The sequence below is a fragment of the Fusarium vanettenii genome (assembly GCF_000151355.1).
Source record: "Fusarium vanettenii 77-13-4 chromosome 3 genomic scaffold NECHAsca_2_chr3_3_0, whole genome shotgun sequence".
NCBI lineage: Eukaryota > Fungi > Ascomycota > Sordariomycetes > Hypocreales > Nectriaceae > Fusarium > Fusarium vanettenii.
This window is the reverse complement of record NW_003315880.1, coordinates 2,541,017-2,564,385: the sequence shown is the minus strand read 5'-3', so window position 1 is coordinate 2,564,385 and position 23,369 is coordinate 2,541,017. Positions and strand designations below refer to the sequence as shown.

The 23,369-nt window shown below is 52.6% G+C and overlaps 4 protein-coding genes across 4 annotated transcripts; 2 read left to right on the top strand and 2 right to left on the bottom strand.

The window, feature by feature from the left end:
* Positions 1–4,149: 4,149 nt before the first annotated feature.
* Positions 4,150–5,522, top strand: NECHADRAFT_59348 (uncharacterized protein). Its single transcript, XM_003053178.1, has 7 exons — positions 4,150–4,250; positions 4,311–4,352; positions 4,399–4,497; positions 4,611–4,820; positions 4,882–5,218; positions 5,273–5,355; positions 5,435–5,522. Exons 1-7 carry the CDS (start codon positions 4,171–4,173, stop codon positions 5,466–5,468), a joined length of 885 nt encoding a protein of 294 aa, XP_003053224.1. The 5' UTR covers positions 4,150–4,170; the 3' UTR covers positions 5,469–5,522.
* Positions 5,523–6,017: 495 nt separating this feature from the next.
* NECHADRAFT_78008 (uncharacterized protein) lies at positions 6,018–12,746 on the bottom strand (the record flags this gene model as incomplete). The annotated part of the gene is made up of 3 exons (XM_003052682.1): positions 6,018–6,074; positions 6,192–11,671; positions 11,774–12,746. 3 exons carry the CDS (start codon positions 12,744–12,746, stop codon positions 6,018–6,020), a joined length of 6,510 nt encoding a protein of 2,169 aa, XP_003052728.1.
* A 530-nt stretch (positions 12,747–13,276) lies between these two features.
* NECHADRAFT_78007 (uncharacterized protein) lies at positions 13,277–17,257 on the bottom strand (the record flags this gene model as incomplete). The annotated part of the gene is made up of 1 exon (XM_003052681.1): positions 13,277–17,257. The coding sequence occupies one exon, from the start codon at positions 17,255–17,257 to the stop codon at positions 13,277–13,279; it is 3,981 nt and encodes a 1,326-aa protein (XP_003052727.1).
* Positions 17,258–17,692: 435 nt separating this feature from the next.
* NECHADRAFT_78006 (uncharacterized protein) lies at positions 17,693–23,050 on the top strand (the record flags this gene model as incomplete). The annotated part of the gene is made up of 1 exon (XM_003053177.1): positions 17,693–23,050. The coding sequence occupies one exon, from the start codon at positions 17,693–17,695 to the stop codon at positions 23,048–23,050; it is 5,358 nt and encodes a 1,785-aa protein (XP_003053223.1).
* Positions 23,051–23,369: the final 319 nt, after the last annotated feature.

Here is a 23,369-nt window from a genome sequence, read left to right as displayed (position 1 = left end):
TGGGTATCGATGTTGACGATGCATCATCTCAAAGGTTGAGGTTCTCGAGGTTTTTGGCGTTGAAGGCTGAAGCGCCGCATCACAAGGCTTAGCCTCTACCCTCCCCTCCCCTCCGTCCCGAGAATGCGGGATTTGAAGTCAGAGCCCCTGTCTGCGAGTCTGGAGCTGAGAGTCGGAAGAGAAGACACACCACCTGCTAGCAAGCAGTATCAGACCATCAGTCGACCTCCGGGGTTCAAGAGAGCGAAATCTCGTCTTTCGTCCGAGTAAGCCTGCCTCGTGCCAAGGCCGATGCGATCCGGCCTCTCTGAAGCGAGACGGGATGGCTTCACCTGTTTTCTCGTCTTTAGAAACATAGCGCGACACCTTCCTCATCCAGCCTAAGCCGAAAACCCCCTTTCTAGAAGGTGAGGCAAGAAGCGGAAGAGGACATGGGGGGGAGGACAACGAGACGTTTGTTTTGATAGGAGAGGAGCCGCTAGGGGGGAGGTTATTCGTACTGGGAATTACAAAAAGATATGCTTATGTGCATGTGCCTCTAGGTGACCAACCCGGGAAAGCACCCTTGAAGCTTCATTTCTTGGGTTTTGATTCGCGGGAGGGGAGAGGACCCCCGGAAGTCGGGTGCAACCTTGAGCGCATCCGGTATCTGGATGTACACGAGGTTACTTTGGGGCCAAGAGGGCCAAGACTTTTTCTTCTCTTGGCAGTGTTGGGCATTTTCAGCTCGATGAGAAAACAGGTTTTTTGCCGATACCCGGAATAGGGGAAAGCGTCCGACTTGCTCACCATCGTCATGAAGCTGTAAATCAAGGTCCCATTGTGAGAACTCTTGCGCGACCACATGTTGCGATACCAAAGACGGGGAACACAAATAAAATTCTCATAACCCAACCAAGCCGTCATGATCAACATTGCACAAAGAGGTGACACACCCTGCGACTGGCGCCACTTACGCGTCATGGCGACAGGACAGAGTCTCACTGAGAAACAGCCGCCAACGCAGCAAACAACGACTACCGACAGCGAACAGGCTTCACGGCGCTTAATATGCACAATATCGGTACATGGACGTCAAGATAAAAAGAGCCGCTGCGTATCACAGACGCTAAAACACTCAAGGTTGTTGGACCCCTTTGCCGCACGAGTTTGAGGCGGTGCATTATTTCCAGAACTCCGGGGAAGAAAACCCTTTATCGGCAGGCTGAGCTGAGAAGCGCGCCAAGCAGCCCGGCTGATTGGTTCTTTGATGTTTTTTTTTTTTCTTCCAGAAAACTGCCCTCTTTAAACTCGCCATGGATCGATCCCGTCTTGGCTGGAAAAAGTCTTGGTCGCCAGGGGGGGGGGTTCATGCTTGGCCTGATAACTTGATAAGCCTGCATCGACAATGCAATCCTCCCGTGTCAATCGGCCAAGACCAAACACAGCAGGGGTCCGAGGTGTGGTGTCTGCATCTCGACATGTCCTCACGCTCTCCCTCATCTTCTCGTGTCGTGGCCCAAGAACCAATATAGTTTTGGGTTTCATGACAAGTTAAATTTGGTCCACCGGAGAGCGTATGAAAGCTTTCAACGGCGCATCAGGGCGTGTTAGAGCCTCACATTCGACCAAGCAACACTTCACAGGTCAGCCCAAGACCGCCAAGAGGAGGATTTACAAGAAGCATCCAGATCGGAGCCAAGATGGACTCGACCACGTGCTGTGCACCATCATCTCGATGGGGGATCTAAGGGTGGTCTTCCACCCTTGCCAGTTTGTCATCGATCGGGTCAGGGTGGCAGAAAGGTGTGGGCTCCATTACCAAATATCTAGGGAAGCATAGCCTCAATTGAGATCTTGGCACTTGAATTTCCAACGTCGGTTGATATCCTGTAGTCGAGTTGGTTGAGCGACCTCGCAAAGGTGATTTATGAGTGCCTGGCTAGGCCGTCTGATGCAACAGGTAAGGCTATCTGGTCCATTGACATTGGTTGACACATTAAATTCTGGGAGAGACAAATTGCTTTGTTTAATACCAACGCGAAATCCAAATGACAGCCCAAATCCAGGTCAAATCTTCAAAATAGTACTGGGGAGGAGAGGAGCATGTTCCTCGTATCTTTAGGTCCGCATGAACGCTATGTGAGGGTTTTATACTTGCCAACCACCAACTCTTCGTTCTCTGCCAGGTTGCATAGTGAGCAAGTCTCTATGGACTGAATGGGTTATACAGTTGTCAACAGAGTTGAGAGTGGCACTGTTTGTACTGAATGATGGTTTGTTCAAAGATAAGTGCACTCGAGCTGATGATAAAGGAGCTAATCTAGGGGGCTGGATCGTGAATCCCGAGAGATTTGCATATGGCCTCGAAATTGTGACTGACAAGCTTATTTAACCTCAGAGGAACATCCGACGAGACAAATATATGGTCTACAGCCAGGTGTCATTTCTTGGACTGTCACGACATGTTGGGTCAAGGCAACGCGTCACAGACACGGCATCAACGGCATTTTACATCCAGGTAAAGGGAGCTGGCTAACCCTACCCTAATCACCAAAGATACGAGGGCTAACTAACCCTACCTAGTTACCAAAGATGCGAGGCTTCCTTCGTTTTTCGCATTTACTCGTTGCATCAACTGGGCTTTCACAATCGAACATCCAATATGAAGGCAAGCTGAGCAACGAGTCAAGACGAAGACTCTTTTTAAACATTTCCTCGCAGATCCTTATCTTATGTAAACAAGATGTGCAAGTAATTATGAAGAGATGCGAGCTTGACTAACCTCGGAATGAATGCCAAAAGCCTTTTTTGTCTACCTGGCCCTGACCCCATGAAAGCGAAAGCGAGGACAAGTACTCTTACTGTGCGAATATGGCGAGAAGCCCGCAGGCGGTCAGGCACTTGGCCAATCGGAAGACGAAATGTTAGCCCCTAAGCCAACCGGAAAGGCCTCCGCCGCCGGACACAGTGTGTAAAATCGAACCGTATTCCTAAGAATTCACGGCCTTTACACAGGGCAGCCTCAGGGTAGGTATGGAGGTAAGCGAGGTGTTTACATCAATAGATTGATTCCTCTTGCTGCAGCTCTGAAGATCTTTTGATTATGTTGCAGGGTGTGTTACATTGCGTCTGGTATGGACTTATTTTAAAGAACTGTCTCATTAACTTTCAGCACTACTGATGTACTCAGATTTGGGCATGAGAGTCAAGCGACACGTTGCTCAATTTCCCCATTCATAGGTGTCGAGGAATTAGACGTGGCACTTTGTTTTGCATCCATGATCTGATATGAGGCCATTCAATTTGTTGTTTTTGTTTAATATTAAACCATTGGTCACTCAGTTCAACTTCATTCATGATTCTCCGGATGCCACGGAGGCATCATTGCCCGCCCTGAGCTGTCTGGCTGTGCAGCTGAAATGCCTGCTCTTGACCGCTTGGACCATCTGCGGGCGCCATTTGAGCTGATGTGACTAGAATATTTACACCGCCTTTGAAGCCTTTGAATACAACATGCATCAATATTCTATTTAACCATCTGTTGCTTCTGGTCCCAATTGCCGGGCGCGGTGGCTTCTTCGCTCACCGCTGGTTGGTTGGTGGACTTTGTCAGCCGTCTCTACAGGTGCTCGCACGGGCGTTTCAGTGGTTGCCCACCAATGGACCCCTGCTCCTCTCATGCAGGCCGGGACATATTTTCACCCTCCCTCGACACCACCACCTGATTTACCGCTTCCCCGCTCTCATGCCCATCCCATCCCGTCACCTCCGATCCATCCTTTCACTGCCTCTTTCTTTGTAATACATACGCCGCCTGCTGCTGCCGCTGCTGTCCTTACAGACTCGGTACCGGCAGTCTGGCACGCCCGCGCCTCTGAGCTGAGCCTGAGGTGAGCGGACCACCTCCAATGTCCTCTGTTGGGTCTCCCACCACTGGCCTGTCGCCAAGAAGTCGCCGCTCGTCGTCGATGGATCAGTCACCGCCTGGGCAGCCGCCGACCAATACCATTGAAGTTGTGAGTCTCTGCCGCCTGCAGTTCAACGCCGTCAAGTGTTCACACTCGCATACAGGACTCGGATCTCAATGACACAGACTCTGCTTATCCCGAATCGTGAGACCGCTTTCAATCTCCCCCGTAGCTAATGCAGGCTAACCGTTACCGCTAAAGAGAGGCTGCAACTGATGGCATGTCGCTGAGGTCCTCCATTCTAAACTACAAGTGGGAAAATTCGCGACGCTACCATGCCTACAAAGATGGCTCTTACTGGTGAGCTGCTGGGTATCTTGCTTTTGTTGTAAACATGCTTGCTGACTAGGTCTGAAACAGGGCCCCTAATGATGAACAACAACAGGACGCCGAAGACTTGATGTAAGCTGCCAGCGTCAAACATCCACCCACCTTCTGATCAATCAAGGCACGAGCTATACCGAGTCGTCCTCGACGGAAAACTATGCGACGCTCCAATTGGCGATTATCCCCAAGTAAGTTTCCCTCTCCCTCTGGGCCACCCGCCGTTGTACTAAACGGCTTTGCATAACGTCCTCGATGTTGGCTGCGGGACTGGCGTATGGGCCATGTAAGTTTGGCCACAAAGCGTCCAACGCATCCGCATATTGACCTCTTCAGTGAATTCGCAGACGAGCATCCATCTGCCGCCGTCCTCGGCATTGACCTATCCCCGATTCAACCTAACTTTGTCCCACCCAACTGCCGGTTCAAGGTCGACGACGTCAACGACGACTGGACATTCGGCGAGAACCACTTTGACTTTATCCATATCCGAGCCCTGATCGGCTGTGTCCCAGACTGGGTAGAGCTTCACAGAAAAAGCCTAAGGTAATGGCACGACAGCTCCAGACGCTATTAATCCTACCATTGTTAAGAGTTTGTCCTCTAGGTCTCTCAGGCCCGGCGGTTGGGTAGAGCAGGTGGAATTATCAGCCATCGCTCAGTCAGAGGATAACACCATCAGACCAGACTCTCCGTTGGTTACCTGGAAGGAAATATTCGAGGAGGTAGGGAAATTGACAGGCAAGACCTTTATGGCGTGTGAAACCGTCGGCGATGCCATCAGAGAAGCCGGCTACGTCAACGTCACCGAGCGACGGATCAAGCTACCGATAGGCATGTGGCCTAAAGATAAACAACTAAAGCAATGGGGTGCGTGGAATCGCCAATACCTTCTCCAAGGGCTGGAGGGCTTTTCCATCCGGGGGTTGACGGAATTGCTGGGGGTATGTTGTTCACCTTTCTGACTCGGTTTGCAAGCTGAATCTAACCACAAACAGTGGAGTGTTGAAAGAGTACAAGAGTTCTTGGATGAGATGCAGAGGGAACTTTTGGATAGTCGCGTTCACTCATATCTTGAGCTGTACGTACCGGCACTTTTCCTAGACCTCTCATCACAACGCCGAAGAAACCTTGGCATGCCTTAGCTAACTACGATACAGGTGCGTCGTGTTTGGTCAAAAACCGGAAGAATAATTGGCACTGCTGGCCTTGGCTTGGTCCAGCATGGTAAACCAGAAGAGGAACATGAAAAGCAAAAGCAGTGTAGAGACCTTGAGCTCCGGCCGGGTCGACGCGTCACCACCTTTGATACCCAAATAATTTGCCTTTCCCTGGACTTCTCAGAACGATAGCTATTTGTGCCGGGTCATTTTCTTTTAGACGTCATGAGGACTTTCCCCTTCAGCAGGCCCTGGACCTACTCTCGACATGGCAATTCGGACTGGTGAGTATCATATACCAACAGCTGGAGTTGTAACGATGTGTTTACGCGTCCGATAGGGATAGCATTGGGCGGAAGCAGAACCGGAGGGTCAGATATCCACTTCTCTTCACAGTCTCCCTTCAGTGTGTGATGGATGCTTGAAAGAACTCAATCTTGGAGATCTTCACCATTATCTCTTCCTATCCATTCAATGAAGCCATAAACGATCGGCTGGGAGAAATTAATGGTACCGCCACCAAGCCGTCTGAAGGGGCAAAAGATTTGAAGAAACTTGTCATTGAATGGGGAATTCTTGATTACTACTGTTCGCTGCTTGCGTTTGCAGGAACGATTGTTGGGTTGAGCGCATTTCTGGTCTAAAACAAAGGACAGATCGGATCTTATCTATCTAGCTATTCTATCCTTACACAACCACGCAAACGACCGAACCAAACCGGCTTGTCTGTCTCGTGGGCGCCTGGCAATTCTTATACTCTGATCAAATCCTTAATCCACTGTGCTCGCTTGTCCTCTTTCTCTTCCACGGCTTCAATGTTCAGCATATGTGCGTGTCCTCTTGGTTCCATCTCTACGGCTTGAACCTTGACACTCATCTTCCCAGGCTTTGGAACAACAGGGATCGTACCCGGTTCCAAATCAGTCGTGGCGAAGTGGAACACATCGACAGCCGGCAGCCCCTCATCGGACGGGGATTGTGGCTCCACAGAGATATCCAAGGCCATTGTGTGTTCTGGCATCTCCTCCGAGACAACGGCAGAGGGAGATTCACCATTCCTGTATCGACCCCACAAAGCCGGCGCGACCTTCTTCGTGACCGTATTCTGCAATTGCAGTTTGGGTTGAGATGCGTCATCTGAGCCTTCGTGTTTCAATGTGACTTTTAGGTGTGAGTTTCCGATGGCTTCACTGTGCTGCATCGGACGCACAAATAGCGAGGATGAGCTGCTGGTTTCGAATCTGTCATTTTTCCCAATCGTAGCACTAAGCATTGGAACACGTGCTTGAACTTGGAACTCAAGATGTGTGGCACGAATCTCGACTTTGGCCGATTCTTTGTCCTGGAAACCTGGGCGGGCGCTCTCGTGGACGGGCAAGGCGCCCTTTGTGATGGTGATGATGTGGTTTGGTACATTTTTAGCCTCAGATTCGCGGGGCTCAGCAGGCAGGTTCTTGACTAGGTTCAAGAACGGTTCCCACGACAGAGGAGGTGGTCTCGACGACATAGGACCGAACGCGACGATGGTATCATACTTCCAGAAATGCAAGTGAACGTATCCAGCCATCGGAGGCCCTTGGATGCCAAGACGAGCAGAAAACTCCTTCGGTCCGAGATGAATAGTGCAGAGTAAGGCCGGTATGTTGACCTCGGCCCAAAGACAGATGCCGACTTCAGCGATAAAGCTGAAGGGGTGGTAGTGCATGAAGAAGTCGGCCCAGGCGCTAAAGGTTGCTCGAACCCAGCCCTTGTTGACAACCAAATCCGTCCTTCCACCGCCCATGGCGACTTGAGGGGTGATTGCAAAGTATGCTGCGCCCGAGATGTAGATATCGTTGTCGTATCTCCAGTCGATGGCAACTCGCGATGGAGCTGCTGGATAGTGAGACGGCACCGAGTATTGGTTGTGGTAGCCACCGACAGTAAAGACAAAGTCTCCCTCGTATGGAGAACCTGCGAGAAAGATCTGACAAGCGAAACCACCAGTCAAGCGACATGACTTGTTGAGGATAAACGACTTGGGCGTCAGCTCGCCTGCGATCAAGAGATTGCCGTGATGCGGGTCGATCTCGGCACTGATGACAATGTCTAGGACGAGAAAGGCGCGGTCTAGAGACTTGCCCTTGGGGAATATCGCAGTGGCCTGAGCCATGACGGCAAACTTGGGCTCATCAGCCAGTGTGAGAGCAACGAGGGCCTGGGCATCCACTGTCTGGAAGGCCTTGAATCCAACACCAGCGACCATCCACATATCGGTGGAAGGCATCGTTAGCCATTTGGTCTTGCCCTCTTCAGCACTACTTAGAGTTGTGAGATGTGTCATCAAAGAGTCTGGGGGTACTGAATCCTTGCTGTTCATGGCAATAAATGGGAAATCAGCAACCTGAGACACAGACGGCAACCTCAGTGTCGAGTTGTAGCCGAACCCGCCCGTGAGGCTATTGATATCGAAACTGCCCACCGTGAAGAGGGTTCCGCGCAACGTGCCAAAGACAAAGAGCGACTTCATGGGGTCTGGTTTGGTCTCGTGCTCTGGGTTGGTCTCGAGGTACATACCGGCTGCGATGGCAGACCACTTGGCAACCGAAACGGCGATGGCACCCATGAAACCAGCCTCTCTGTCTTTGCGGGAGCCGAAGGGGACAAACATGCCAGCTAGTCGAGTAGGTGACTTTTCAAAATCGATGGCCATGCCCCCTAAGCCGACCAAAAAGGACAAATCTCCGAGTTTATCCAGGCTAGTAACCTTTTCCAATTCGACCGCGAGGGTGAGGCCCAGAAGCTTGATATTGACTGGTCCGAGGGTGAGGCCCGCATCGAAGGAGACAACGATGTTGCTGAATGACTGTCCGGAGACGGAAACTCCAATGCTGCTAACGCTCAGGGGACCAAGAGTCTTTGACATGGGTGCGACTGTCTTTCCACCAGAGGCTTGGTCCGACTCGGCGAGGGAGAGATCCTCTCCGTCTTGGAGTCCACCGTTGTCTGATCTCTTGGGACCCTTCTTCTTGCGTTTCTTGGCAACAACGTGGTCCAGAACTAGTCTATGCTTTCCACCCTGGTTCATGGCAATCTGGAAGTGTATGCCACGTAGCATAGGCTCCGCATCCCCTGACTTGTTCTTGCTCAACAATGATTCAGTCTTGAAGACCTCTTGATTGAAAAGCTTGACCTCGGCGATGGTCAAATCACGATTCGTCCACACGATGCCAAGGTGATCAAAGGGCTGCTCAATCGCGCCAACGATCGGCATATGTGGAACCTTGCGGACGCTGGGAAGCGTGAACCGTATCAACCGAGCTGGCCCAGCATCGTCAGTCGTACCTGATACACGACCGTCACTCTCTCGTGCAACTGCAGCACTCTGCTTGGCCGCTGCCACTGATCGGACCTGGGCGAGCGTGAGGACAAATTTACCGACTGTGATGATGAGCGAGAAGACGACATGGGAATTGTTGTCGCCGTCCGTTTTCTTGCTGCATTCGAGGTCGACCTTCAGCTCGTTGAGAGGAACTTGGAGATTGCGTAGGAAGCCCGGCAACTCGTCCACATCTACTAGATCGCCAAGAAGACTAGCAATTCCGAGCGTAACCTTGCTGGGCTCGGGGTGTAGATGAGCTTCGAAGGTCCAGCTTTTGCCCTCGGCATGGTGCTCGTAGTCGAATTTAAGCTCTACTGCATGGCCAGACTCCGGCTGGCCCAGGCGCAGTTTTCCATGAATGTCTAACGAGGTGCTTTTGTCATATCGATGCTGAATACTGGCAAAGTCCACGTAAATCCCACCCATGACATCCAAAAGTGCATTATTGGACCCGTCAGGGGCAAACAGTTGGTAGAGGTGCGCCACTCTGAGTTGCTTGATGCTTGCTGACGCCAGCCACTCATATCTTTCACTTTTCCTCTGTCGCGAGATGCCAAAGTCTATGGGTGACTCAGATGGCTCCGGCACGCTCGAGGGGTCGAATCTTGGTGGGAGAGAGAGTGTCAATTGACCATCGAGACGAATGTCAAGGTCAAGCTTGCTACCACTTTTGGGTGGAAACCCGACCTCTAGGTCTAGATATACTGTTTCAAGATTTAGAAGCGGAGCAGCAGTCTCATCTGGAGCTTTCGCCTGGGACATGTCACACTTGAGGACGGCAGAAAATGAGGCTTTTGTTTGACCATGGCCGAAGCTCATCCTCGCTCGAAACTCAGTGACCTTGTTTGGCAAGCCGGGTGGCATGTGCGCGCCTTCGGGCAGATGGAGCAGGCTTTCGATTGGGATTTCGTAGACAGGATCGAGTGCAGTAGGCATCGTCAGGGCATTCTCTTCGTAGAATGGATGTAGCCTCAATGAAGAAGGGTCTCCAAAAAGTGGTACTGGCCAAGTCTCGCCCGACACCTGAAAGGCTCCATTGTTCCAACGAATAGTGACAAGAAACGGAGTTGTCGAGTTGCGCAAGAAGTGTGCGTCAACCTCAACGGAGATTTCGAGAGAACGGGGCTTCATGTCCTTGTCGAAAGCAACCGAGACTCGGTGAATGGAAAAGCTAGCAGCACCCAGCGCTGTGGTCAAGTGGTCCTTTAGGGGAGGCTGAGATGGCTCGCCTTCCTGCAGGTTCTGGTCACTTTTCCCACCCATGACTTCCTCAGCCCAGCTCAGCAGGCTCTCCAGAAGATTATCGCTTTTGACAGGCTTGAAGACAAGCTCAACACCGGTACTAGAAAACTCGAGAGATGCGTTGCCCTCGAATGCTGGTGGAGAGCAGCTGGACTTCACCCACTTCATCCCGACTTGCAAGCCCAGCTTGGTCAACGACTCACGTTTTTTGGAGTCTAACCTCTCGATGGCGCAAGTCCCAACGACAACGGGATCTGAAAGCTGAACTGAACCAATTCTCTCCCCCAAGACCTTTTGCAGATCCTCTATCCCACCACGATCCTTGGGTTTCAAAGCCAGGCGCATGATGGTGCGAGAGTAGAACTGAGGAATAAACCAGATACCTGAACGAGATCCTTCATAGCAGGACAGTTCGATTTTGTCAAGAAACTTGGACACTAGGGTGTTGCCAGAGAGGGGAAAGTTGATAATTTCGGCCAACTGCGTCAAGGTGAGCGGGCGAAAGCTATCAAGCGCGAAAAGCACGCCCTCAACGTTGGCATCAAATCCGAGTAGTGTCTGGTGAGTCCCGGCCTCGGTCCCAAATTGCGAGATCCGAGCTGGCTCGCTTGTTGAAAAGGTCAAGGCGTCGCCGTCCTTGCTAGGCGCGAGTCGAATATACGCCCGCTCGAGCAAGACCCTTTCCTGGTCCCGCGTTCCAGCCAGTCCAAGGGAGACGCTTTTGTTGAAGCACTCACCGAACCACCTGGCGCAGACGGACTCGTTGTCTCCCAGCACCTGGTCGAAAGCAGCTCTCTCATCCAGCAGGCCTCTCAGAAGGATAGAGCCAATCCACTCCTCGACGGAGGAAAACCCAGGTGGCGCCGCCGTAGACTTCATCGACAAAACAGCGGAATTGGGCTTTTGCTGTTTGAGTGGATTATCAAAACCCCGTGTTAGTTTGTTTGTGTTGACGGCGACTGTAGAGTAGTGCCAGAGCGTCGCGTTCGTCTTGGGCGAAGCAGTACTCTCTATCACCATACCACCCTCACCAGCGAAGGTCTTGGTAGTGTCTGCAACCTGTTTAATAACAGAGTCTCCGATGTGCTGTCGCACGGGTCTGAAAATAGCACTCCTGTTGCCACTCGCTATGAGTGTGATCCATGACACCTCCCTGAAATCATCTGCGCCTGGTTCGAGGAAGCCTTGCACCTTGGTCTGCGTTGACCTTTGGATCTTTTCAATCGCCTTTGCTAGATAAACCACGTCTTTTTCCTGTGGCGGCTGAGCCAGAACAGCCTCAAGTTCTTCTCGTAAGGGATGGTCCTTGTCCTCATTGACTACCTTCTTGAAATCTTCTCGAGTTTTTTTCTCATCCGAAAAGAAACTGAGGTAAGCATAAGCCGTGGCGCTAGGAAAGGCATCTTTGTAGTTTTTTTCCATGAAAGTTGGAAGAAAGTTGTCATTGGTTGTTTTGTTGAGCTCGCGGAAGTTCCTGTGAATGGCCAGAGCTGATAACCCCCAGCCCATTACAGTTGCCGGGTTGCAGTCTTTTGCATTGAGGTAACTTGGGTGCCAGACCAACCAGTAAGGATGCCTGGTACAGACCATGACAGGGTGTGAATAGTTCCCCCGCTTGACGTTTCGTTGTTCGGCTAAATAGGCCAGTGCAAGAAAGCAGTACACCACAGCGAAACCTGGAGCCGTTAGTTTCCTTGCTTGTTCGGGTGTGTCGTATATGCTTCATAATTACTCACTTGGGTGTCCATGCTGGCTTCCAGCCGAGATGACGAGATACTGCAGGTCCTGCATGAGAAGCTTCTCGCTTGTTGAATAGTGAGAGCCGTGGTGGCTGGCCTTTACCACATCAAGCTTCAATTTTCCTGAATCTGCCTCCAGCCATTTTACCAAGCCATCTTCCATAGGATCTTGTTCAACGTCCCCGCCGGTATACAACGACACACGCATTGGTTTAGCTGCATCTCTCTCGGGCCAGATGACCAACGCCATGATGGATGAGTCGTTCTTTGAAAGTTTTGTTGGCGCGCTCGGAGCAGTCCACAGGTTGTTGTCATCTCTAAAAGAAAGACCGTCAACCCCATAGACGAGAAATATTGGCCTTTGAAAAGCCACGAGGTTTGGAGCGTAGGAGTAGATTTGGCTCAGGGATGATGGCCAAATGGATGGCGGCGTCAAGGTCTTCTTTGTGTGATCGTAGCGGGTAAATAGATCGTAGCCCATGGCGTACGTGCTCACAACAGCGCGACAGACGGGGTGCCACTCAGAAGTTGAGGAAAGCCGGAAGAATAGCCAGTAGCATTCCCCTGCTTCGTCTTCTTGGACCTTCATATTGTCATTAATGCTCCCGAGGGTAATAACATCCTTCCATGGACAGTAAAAGGTGGTGGAATTAAACTTGATGTATGGCGTGATCGAATCGGGCTGCTGAGGCGTCTTCCATTGATTGTACAGCAGTTTCATGAGGCCCTCGAAATGATCCAAGTCCCAGTGAGTGACAACAATAGACGTGAATGAAAATTTACTGTTCAACTCGGCGCGTATGCTGGCAATGGCTCCTGCGACAAAGCTCGCGGATGTTGATCTGCCGCCGTCAATCAAGACAGCCGCTTCAACTTCCTTCGTCTTCCGTTGCCGGAGGATATGGATGGCCGAGTCGCCTGCGCCCACATTGATGAAATAGGACAGGACGTCGTAGTCCTCGTACGGCATGTTGAAGGGCCAGGGTGGAGGAAATGAGTATACGTCCGAAAGCAATTCGTGGTGGAGATTGGTGATGGTGGGAGGTTTGACAGTGCTTGAACGGTTAGAGGGCCCTTAGTAAGTTTAGGTCCTTTGTCCTTCATAGGCATTCGTAACGGCAGGCAAATGACGGAACTCCATCAGCTCCTGAACGGGAAGACCGTGCATCTTGTCACCGGGACTATTGGCTTGTGCATGAGACTATTCTGTGATATAAGTTCAGCTGATAGAAAGAGGTCTACGAGCCGATGACCCGCACTGTGCGCGCGCAGTTGTTCCCGGCGTTTGGCACTATTGGACATGGGTTGCTGGCCACCCTGGACTGTGGGCTCCTTGTAACCGTCTTGTGATACAGGAAGTCTGGTCCTGGTGCGGCAGGAAGAGCGAAGAGTGTGATGTATTGCGGTGATGATGAAGAAGCTAGCTGCAGTCGCGAAGTTCGAGGTAGGTTGGTGGAGATACATAACCCAGATCACGTGCCCCCTCCACGTCTAACATCCTTAACCACTCTTCACTACAATATAACCCTCGACCAACTGGCTCTGATCAGCAGCATCTGTCTTTAGCTTCTCGTCCAACGGCATGATGGCCACCTTAGACCACTTCGTCTCCCTATTCCCAATGCTTTCCTTTGAAGGCTGCAACCATTGCCAGGCATTTGCACCCTCCCCACCACCCAGAGGCATCTGGATCGTCGGCCCGAGGTTCTCTCCATTAGGGTCCAGAACCATGATGCGTGCTTCGTTGTGCTCCGGCTTCGCTGGCACCAAGATCGGTCCAACTGCGAAGAAGGCGCGTAGCTTCCTCAGAGCCTCGTCGACGGGCCAGCGCGGTAGTGGTAGCGAGGCCACCGGAAATAGCGACCCCGAGTAGATGTGCATTGGCGTCTTGGGGTCGATGATGGTGCTGACGACACTCAACCGCTTGCGGTGTTCCGCGTCGAGGTCACCCCCCAGAGTTCCAGGGAGGAAATAAGGCTTGAGACGCAAGGGCTGTGGGTGCTCACTCATAGGGCGTCGCTTCTTTACGATGCTGGGACTGGACCCTGTTAGCTGCCCACTATCATGGGTATACGCCGAAGCAATCTTGTCAATATCCCCAGATGTGGGAAAGGTGCCAACTAGGCCGTCAAAAGCTGCCGTGTGATTCCCTAACGCGACGGGGAACTCATAGTTGCCCAACATGAGCTCTGGTGATGCCGAGGACAATAGAGAAGCATCCTCCAGTGGTGGCGAACTGAGCTCAATCGAGACGCCCACGTCAGCGATGCAGAAAGGACGACCGAGGGCAGCTGGTAGGGCGCTATCAAAGCTGGTACCTGTGGCCAACACACTGTCGCTTGCGCCAGTGAGCATGTCAAAGAGAGATGAGCATAGCTTGTAATCCCGGATGGCATCAACAAGGACACGCAGTCGGCCAGAGGCAGCGGGATGCTTGATTTCATCGCTGGGCCCATCTGATGCGGTCACTGTCTCCTTCTCGGTAATAATAATCATCTCGATGACAAAGTCTCCCGATGGGCCATAGACTTGGACGCTATGATTGTGGAAGTTTGGCAATACCCATGCCCAGATCGGGTTGTCCCACTCGCTGGCAATGTTCCTGACAGGTGTTCCTGAGCTCCTGAATTGGGCATCAGAGAGAGGTTCCAGGAAGTGTGCGTTCAATCCCGCCGGTTGGTTGATGCGTGGCGGAATCTGGAAGAATTGGCATCGCCCGTGTTCTCTCTCAGCCTCAACAACTGTGTTTGGCCAATACTCGGACTCCTTCTTCTGAACCGCAGGGATCGTGCCACACGCGAGACTGGGCGAGATGCATGGGTACATGGCTCCATCACCATTGGGACCTAGACGGATACCAGATACAACCTGCCCAAACTTATCGACGATGGCAAACTTGGTGAAGCGTGCCTGACCATGCGTCACAGGCTTGAAGGGGCTGAATTTGTCTGTATATGACGGATCAAGAGGTGTCGAGATTCCGTACGGAGCCAAGTTTGATGGCCCGTTTATTTCCAACTGCTGCAAGTCTTGAGGGTCAATGCCGAGGACCTTTTCGATACCGCTACCATCTCCTGCCTTTGGCCGGGGATGATGACCCCTTCGCCTCGTGGTGAGATGCTCAGCAAGTCCGGAGAGATCGGCAGCGAAGTATTCGAGTCTAGTAGCCTCTTGGAGCGTCTCTTTAAGGCTTTTCTTGTCCTGCTCCGACTGTGCTGATTGGGAGAGCAGCTGTTCGATCCTTGTTCCCAGGGACTTGCCTGTCTCAGGAAGAAACGATGAACGGCCGGATATGATGCGCATGTCTTCGCCCACAGCGTCATCCATGTGTAGCAAGAGCTGGCCATCGGTGGGGATAACATAACGCCATCGGCCCGTGTCTTTGTCATTCTCAAATTCCCACTTGTTAAAGGGTACGTGGTAGTACTCCAGCTCCCATTCCAGGAACAGTGGAAACCATCCTTGCGTGTTGTTCATGTCCTCGACAGATTCGTAGGGATTCAGCACACCCTTTGGCGAAGGGGCCTCGAGCTCCCGCAATAAAGAGACGACAGGCCTTGAGATGTCCTTGAACTCGGTCTCAAGCCACCCTTCATCTGGCGCAACCACACTAGAAGCATCCGGGGATATCTGAGAGGCCAACCGCACTGGCAAGGTCTCGTTGAATTTGTCAGGCCATCCAGACTTGGCACCGGCCATCAAAACGGTGGGATCTTGATGCTGACCAAATGGATTTGTGGGAATCGCCTCGAGTTTCTTGTTGCCGATGAGTTTCTCGAGACCTTCCCTTGCGGAGTCTACTACCGTCTGGTTGATTTCAATATACCCGGCTAGCTCTCTTAGACGGGCTACAACCTTGCGAGCCTCTGTTCGGATCTTGTCTCTTGCGGGCTGCTGCTCCTCCAACGGCACCTTTCGAAGACTGGCTGCGTTCCACCAACAGGCATATAGATTCTGCATGAGCTGTTCGGCTTCTCGCGCGCAAGTGTCCAAGGTTGCCTGTCCTTGGTTGAGAATCTTCAACTTGGGGACAAGATCTTTCGCGGCATCTTTGGAGATAGTTTCTGTCTTGTTCTTGTCGTCCTTGGGTAGCACCCAGGCAATGCCTTGAGGTCTTGCTAGGAACGACTGCAACGCGGCTTCCTCGGCAGCCTTTCTCAGCGAGTCAGGGTCGTCCTTCTCCGCCATGATGCGCATGACCAGTTGGGATAATGCCGATTGTGCCGTAGCCTGGGCCGCCTGGTTACCACTCATGGCAAAGTGTAGGTAGGTTTCCAGAGCGTCCAGCATGTGCACGCCTACGGAAATAGGTTGCTCTGCATATACATCCCCTTGCAACAAGGCAGCTGGCCAGCGCATGCCTCTAGAGTCCATCCGGCTCCATCTGACGTTGCGCAAGATTCCCTGGGTGAGGGTGCGCCCTGCTATACTGGCAGATGCACGTTCAAAGTTGGTAGCAGCGGGTGTATCCTGGCTGAGCTTGAGGTGGAGAGCGTCGAGAAGCTCCTTGTTGCTCAGCAGCTCTGACTCAACCTCACCACTTTCGCACGCTCGCGGGCCATCCGGGATAAGTCTGTGGGAGTCGACAAAGGTGAGAGGATCCGAGTCCTTGGCTGAGGAGTGAAAGCCAATGACAGAGTAGTCAACCACCTCGGCGTCGATGCCTTCGAGGTTATCGAAATACGAAAAGACACCCATGTTGTGCGGTGCGTAGTCGGCAAAGTACTCATGCCCCAGCTCAAAAGAATTAAAGGGGGCGCGGTATTCACGTCCTTCCGTCATGGTATTCATCTGCGCCAGTGGCCTAGCCCGTCCCATTCGCAAAAGAGGCTGGTCTTCCATGGGCCTCGAGGGGTCCATGGCTGGGCAAGTCGCAGACTCAAAGTCCTCAGCTATATCCAGGTGGTGGAGCCTGCGGATACAGTTGCTCTCGACCAGGACATACTTGGTCAGGCTGGGCTTGCCACGGACCTGACGGATGACGATCCAGCGATCTGGCGCAGGGCGAAACTGCACACTCTTGTCGTTTGCAGCCTGGGTTCCAGAGACGTCGCTGCATTTGAAGCCTGCGCGAGCCTTACGAGAGTCCCATTGCTGCTTGCCATCGCCTCGCAAGCCTGCCGTTGCATCCGTTGCGCTGTCAGTCGCCGTGATGGCGGCACGATAGAGTCGTGGTAGACACCAAGACAGATAGACACCGCAACGATCCGAACGAAGCTGTCCTGTACTGGGGTCGATGAAGCGAGTGCTGTATCGTGCCTGCATACGCCAGTACGAGAGGTCAAGGTCATCCATGAGATCATGGGTTGGAGCCCCAGCCTGGGCATGCTGTAGAATAGTTGCATAGTCGGGCTCGATGAGGGGGGCAAACTGAGCAGCTGTTGAGGCAAAGTCTTGTGCAACGACTAAGGCCTGAACGGCCATGGGCACGACGACTGTAAAGTTCTTTTGCGCTGGGGGAACTGCAGCTTGAGACGCCATGGTCAGTGAATAAGTCAAATAATTTGGAGAATACGGCAAGTCTGTCAGCTCTCCAGTAGATGGCAGGAGAACTCAACTATGCCATCTGATGGTCTAGATAATGCGGCCAAGATAGACAGTGTCGCTTTCACTTCTGCACAGTGTCGTATCAAGAAACTAGTGACAACTTGCATCGATAGCTCGGTGCGGCTGGCGTTCCCGCAACGGAGACTAGTATAGACGCGTGGACCCTGCCGGGCGGCCCGATCCCTGAGTGCGTCCGTCTAGAACACAAGGACCAACCCCTCGCCTTTTATGGCTGTATTATTTCTGTTGTGTTGCTCCGAGGCCCCCGCCCCCTGGCCTTGTGCAGCTTTTTGAACAAGTCCTGATCTCTCAGTCCTGGTGAACCTTCCTTGGTGTTCTTTCTCAACAGTCAAACGCAACAGTCAGAACATGAAGTCTTATTCACGTAACCATCTTCGCCCGGCTTTCAACCACCTCGCGAAGGAGGCCAAGTTGGCCGCCTCGCTCGAGTCTGATAATCCACCATCTGCCAATGAACTCCAGCTGTGGTCATACCAGCTACCCGCCTTGAGTGCCGGAAACTATGAAGTATCCGTCTCTCAAGAAGTCACTCTCCCCAGCGGAGAGACTGTCAATCTTGACCAGACGAAAAAGACCCTTCATGTCCCGCTGCCCAAATTCCGGCTGCCGGACCCTGCCGACTTATACAGCGTCCATCCAGCTCCTGGGCACAGCGCTCATGCGCGGACGCTGGCCAATGTGGTTTTCAGCCAACCCACGACTCCCTGGGAGCGGGAAATCCCCCTTGAGGAAAACCTTAAGAAAGATCTTGGCTCCAACAAGCTGCCATACATGGCTGTCTTGACCTTTTCGGACGAAGAGTTGATCTTGGAGCCGGAGGCATACAAGGGCTTTGGGTTCATCGAAGACTATGAGTTGTCAACAGAGTATGGCTCTGTCGTCACCTCAGCGTCTAGACCCACCAAATCTGATTTTCCAATCAAGTCAGTCCTAAATGCACCAGGGGCAAGCAATGACTTTAATCTCGATGATCACCTATCCCTGCTGGTTCTCGACTTGAAGATATTCAAGAAAGTCTTCACGGCGTACAACGGCGACAACCAGCCAGTCTGGAACGGGAAAGCCGACTTGTCAAAATTCGCATTCATGGCATCGACGCAAGATAGCGGTAGTGGTTTCACGGCGAGCTCTTTCGCAGACGACGACGGCGGCGAGGCGAATAAACCGCACTTCTCCATCGTTGTCAGTCCTCGGACGGGACCCCCAGGGATATCGGCACCAACGCGTGTCGTCTCTCATCTCATCTCACTTGAGGACGTCGACAAGATCGCAGTCTCAGCCGACGATGTCACCGGCCAGTATGTTGGCTTGGTATCTCTGCACTCATGGGAGTGGAATGCCGTTCCAGATGGTGCAGACGACTTTGGTGAGATTATGATACACTTGGGCAAGACTATTCATTCTCTCGTCGGTCCCGTTAGCGACCAAGTCAAAGCAGGATCTTCTGAAGCATTAGTTTGGTCAAAAGCCAGAGCTGACGAGGGCTATGTCCTGAAGGCGCATACAGACCTTACAGGAGCGCAGACCAATGTTCTGATACGAGGTCCGCTGATCCCCGTTGCACCAAGCGAGGACCCGCCTAATGCCTTTTCACTCTATGGTGAGGGCCTTGCGCGGTTCGACAAGGAGACGGAGATTCCAGACGTCTCTTACAAGTCAGCGTGGACACTTGGTCGATCCATGATGATGGCTGACCGAGCTGTGAGCGCAAGTCTACTTCGTCTAAGGGGCAACATCCACGCCGAGGCCGTTCGCCGAGCAAAGGCAAAGGCCCTCTCCCAAAAGGGCTACGACATCCTCAGCAGCAGGGAGACTTATCTTATTGGCTTGGAAGACGCAGTCAACCATCTGAAGGACGCCCAAAACATAAGTGGTCTTAACAATGGGAAAATCGCTGTAGATCGATGGGCTCGCCCCGACAATTCCAATCTTCCCATCATGCGGTTATCAAACGACACTTCCTACTCCATCGCCGACTATGAGAAAGAAGTCAACCAGGTCACCCTGCACATGTTTGGCTACGAGTCCAAAGACGCAGAGGGAAACCCTGTCCCAGTACGCCAGATCGACCCTGACGCAGCTACCATCCGCGCCTGGGCTGTCGATCGTTTCCTCCTTGCCGGTGTTCCAATGCACAGCCTCATTCTTGACCCAGCAATGCTTCCTGAAGAGTCCATCCGGACCTTTTGCGTCGACAATATCTGGATTGACTGGCTCGTCGACGGCGGACTGAGTCTCGCGAACCACTTTGCACGTGATGACGACGCTATCCGAAGATCCTTCAAGGGATGCATCAACACGTATCTCAACACTCCCATGGATGGTGGAACTATTCCTCAGCTGCCACGTTGGGGGTTCCTCATGCGCAGCACTGCTGTCAGTGCGTTTCCAGACCTCAAAGTAGAGGCACCACTTCCGAAAGGGGCACCTGAAAATGCCCGTCAAGTTCAATACATGCAAGTCTTGGCTGAGGACATCCTAGTGTGCCTGTTCGATCGCCTCCCAGGCGAAGCAGAGTTCAGCTACATCCGTATCAGTCAGCCACATCATCAGCAGGGCTTCTGTCTTGGCTCAACCCTGTCGGAACACAAACTGCAGGTGTTCCATCGCCCACTGCCGAAAAAGGCAGGCCCAAATGTTGGCACCGCGGTTGGCAAGACTTTCGAAGATACTGAACCAGTTCTTGGTTTCGACTTCACAGCTCACATGCTACGGCCAAAAGCGTACATGAGCCTTTACCATGAGGCTATCAAGGGTATTGAGGGCGCTTACACGGAAGCGTCTGAGTCATCGTCGCTGCTTGCCACACAGCTTAGGACCTACAATTTGCGACTGGACCTGAAGGTGAAGGATGATCAAAGCCATGCTGTTTCAAATTCAGATCGGTGGACAAAAGCAGCATTCAACCTTTCCACAGGATCGAGGCCGGAACCAGGCAACGAGACGTCTGAAAAAGAGTCGGGAACTCCTAAGCCTGTCGTTCGAGCCCTTCCCAGTGGCAATTCCGCTTTTCCAACTGGCCCAAGACGTCAAGTTCGCCCTCCCATCTCTCCGTATGACTTTGAGGTGAGGAGGGTCATGGAGGAAACGTCTCAAACACTTCACGAGCTTGAGTCCAGAAGCCCACTCCCATACTCAGCGACTCCTCTACATGTCAACTGTTGCCTTTGCTATGAGCCAGGAGACACCAGCAACGTGATTTATGCCCCAGAGACGCCGACTGATCTCATCTTCAACATCAGCACCGAAGAGTCCAGTGGCCTTCCAGCCGAGGTGGAACTTCGCATACCCGTCGCCCTGAGCTCAGGGTTATACCCTCCCGGCGTCAAAAATGGAGGTCGCGGTGTGCTTGTGATCCAAGGCACTGGAGATCAGCCGATATTGCCTGCCCTAGAGGATCTAAGCCCCAGTCAGTGGTGGTCTCATACTCCCAAGCTCGCAACGTCGAGCCTCTACTCTTTCATCCCGGAAGCGCTCCCTGATGAGGGCGAGCCTGTCCCTATGGAGGCTGGGAAACTCGTCATGCTCATCATCAAAATCAAGCCACGGTTTGAAGGCCTGGTTGCTTCTCAGTCGACGTCGTTAAAGACATCGTTCATTCTACGAGGCGTCACTTTCCTTCTACCCAAGTCGGACTCTACTACTGATTGGCCTGTTGGGCCATCGAGGAATGCACGATTCGACGTGCTGTGGCAGCCAAGCAGCCCTGGCGGACAGACCAGTGTACGGACAACCCAGCTGACAATCCGAACCGCCAGCATTCCCACCCTTGGGGACGAGAAGATCACGTTCAACCTGAACACACAGACTCTCCACCTCCTCTTCTTCTTGTCTCGTGTCCCTCCCTCGGGATCCAAAGCCCGCCTTATCGTCACACGACAAGGTGCCGGCAAGCCGTTCAAGGAGACCTTTGAGCTTCCGAGCAAACCAGAGTATAATGAGGAATACCAAAGCTACCCGTATTCCTTCGACAAGGTCATCTCTAAGCTCGGATATTTTATACCTCGCGAGACGAGAGTAACAATCGTTTCCCCTGACAATGGGCACATGCTAGGCCCAGACTCGGTGCCATTTGTGTTCCGACAGGTCCCAAGCAGAGAATACCTCCAAGGCTCATTCTCCTATTATTGGGCCAAGGGCCACGTGTCGATAATATGGCCACCGCCGCCCAGCACCGAACATGTGCCCCTTAAACACGAGATTGCCATAATTAGCCGACTGGAAGAATCAAAAGCGCCACTCGTTCGCGAGCCAAAAGACGATGAAAAAGAGATTGTCCGCTTCTGGGACAAGGAACTCGAAGAATACGGGAATGGAAGCTTGGGGCTTAAAGTCAAGGTGACCATCACGGTGGAGAACACCTCGATCAGTGGAACTGCGGCCGAGTGGGTGGCAACTCTCACTTCAAAGCCAGAGGTAACAGAAAACGGCATGGCTGTGACGACAGATCTGAAGGATCCCAATCCAGCTATCCCGTTTTCCGCCAGCCGGTTCGCGAGCATGCGTTTCTGGAGCGAGTCAGGGACAGCGGGTTTCAAGACTGACATGTGGTACTGGAGAGATGGCAAACGCCTCGCTGGAATCCGATGGAACGCTTCAGAGGAAACAGCACACGAAGAAGCTGGCCCCAATGTCCCAGCGTCCAAGCCTGACCTCACGGGAGCGGGTGCCCTTGCCGTGATCCAGATGCACCAAGATCGACGGTTCAAGATTGTTTGGATCGGCAACGACGGTAGCGTCAATCTCTGGTCACGAGAGAATGAGGGAATGGGACCTGAAAATTGGAGTTACAGCGTCCTTGCGCCTCCTGGCAGTGCATCGACGCTTGGCGGAGGGTGCTTGGCTGCCTGCGGTGAAGTGCCAGTCAGGGAGGCTCGACCACGACGCAATCCCGTCATCTGGTGGATCGGTCCACGGGGAGAGATATTCGGGCGCCGAGCTGTACCTGACGGTGACAACTCGGAGCAATGGGTCGATCTCGAGCCAGGGGCTTCTCTTCCAGCCGGCAGTGTCGACGTCAGCTCCTCACTTTCGAGGCCGGCGCAAATGGCGACTACATGGATGTATGACTCTCGCAAGGAGGACGAGGCAGCGTATCTCTTCTGGATTCGCTCAAACGGGGACCTTATGGGGACATGCTCGTACACGCCATCCCGCGAAACCAATCCTTCCTTAACAGGGACCGCCATCGCATATCGTAATGTTGGGGCGGCACCCAGTACCTCGGTAACTGCGTTTATTGGGAATGGAACCGGCAGCAATGGTCCAATGGATGCAAAGGCCTACGTGCTCTGGGTATCGACTGATGGGTCCCTCTGTCTTGGCTCCACGGGAGATGTCAACTGGATCTTTTATGGAAGTAGTTGGGACCCCATCACCCGAATTGCTTCACCAGGTTGCGCGAATCCCCTCTCTGATCTGTGTTTCCTGGGTCACTCGTCAAACACAGCGGCGGGAGTGGTATGGGCGGACTACAAGGGTAAATTGCAGCTTGCCTGGGCTAAATCCGTACCTGGAGCTTTTGGTCGGAATGAGTGGTCACCGTGGGGATGGAAGGAGTTTGAACTCTATATGCCAAGCGGGCAGGCTCCAATAATTGCGAGAGCCGAAGCGTCTGACGCTCTCGGTCGTAATCTGATTTGCTTTCCTGCTGGGGGAGGGAAGTGGAATACTTGTACTGTTGACCTGAGCTCGATAAAGCCATGAGATAGATGAAGGGGGGGGGCATGGAAGTAGTTGACTGAAAGAACATTTCGGTTCGTATTCAATTGAGACATCTTTAGTAGGTATATATAGGAGAGATGACAGAAATCCACATCGAGGACTAAAGATCTACCCCAGTATCTTCAGACAATGAAACCTCATCAGCGCGAACAAGTTGACCCCTGAACTCCTTTTTCATCTGCGCCAGCCTCTTTGCATAGTCCAACATGGACTCTGGTCGGTATCTCTCCACCTTCCCATAGATCTTCACACGAGCTAAAGCGAAACCACTCCACAGCCTGATTGCATCTTCTCCGCGCCC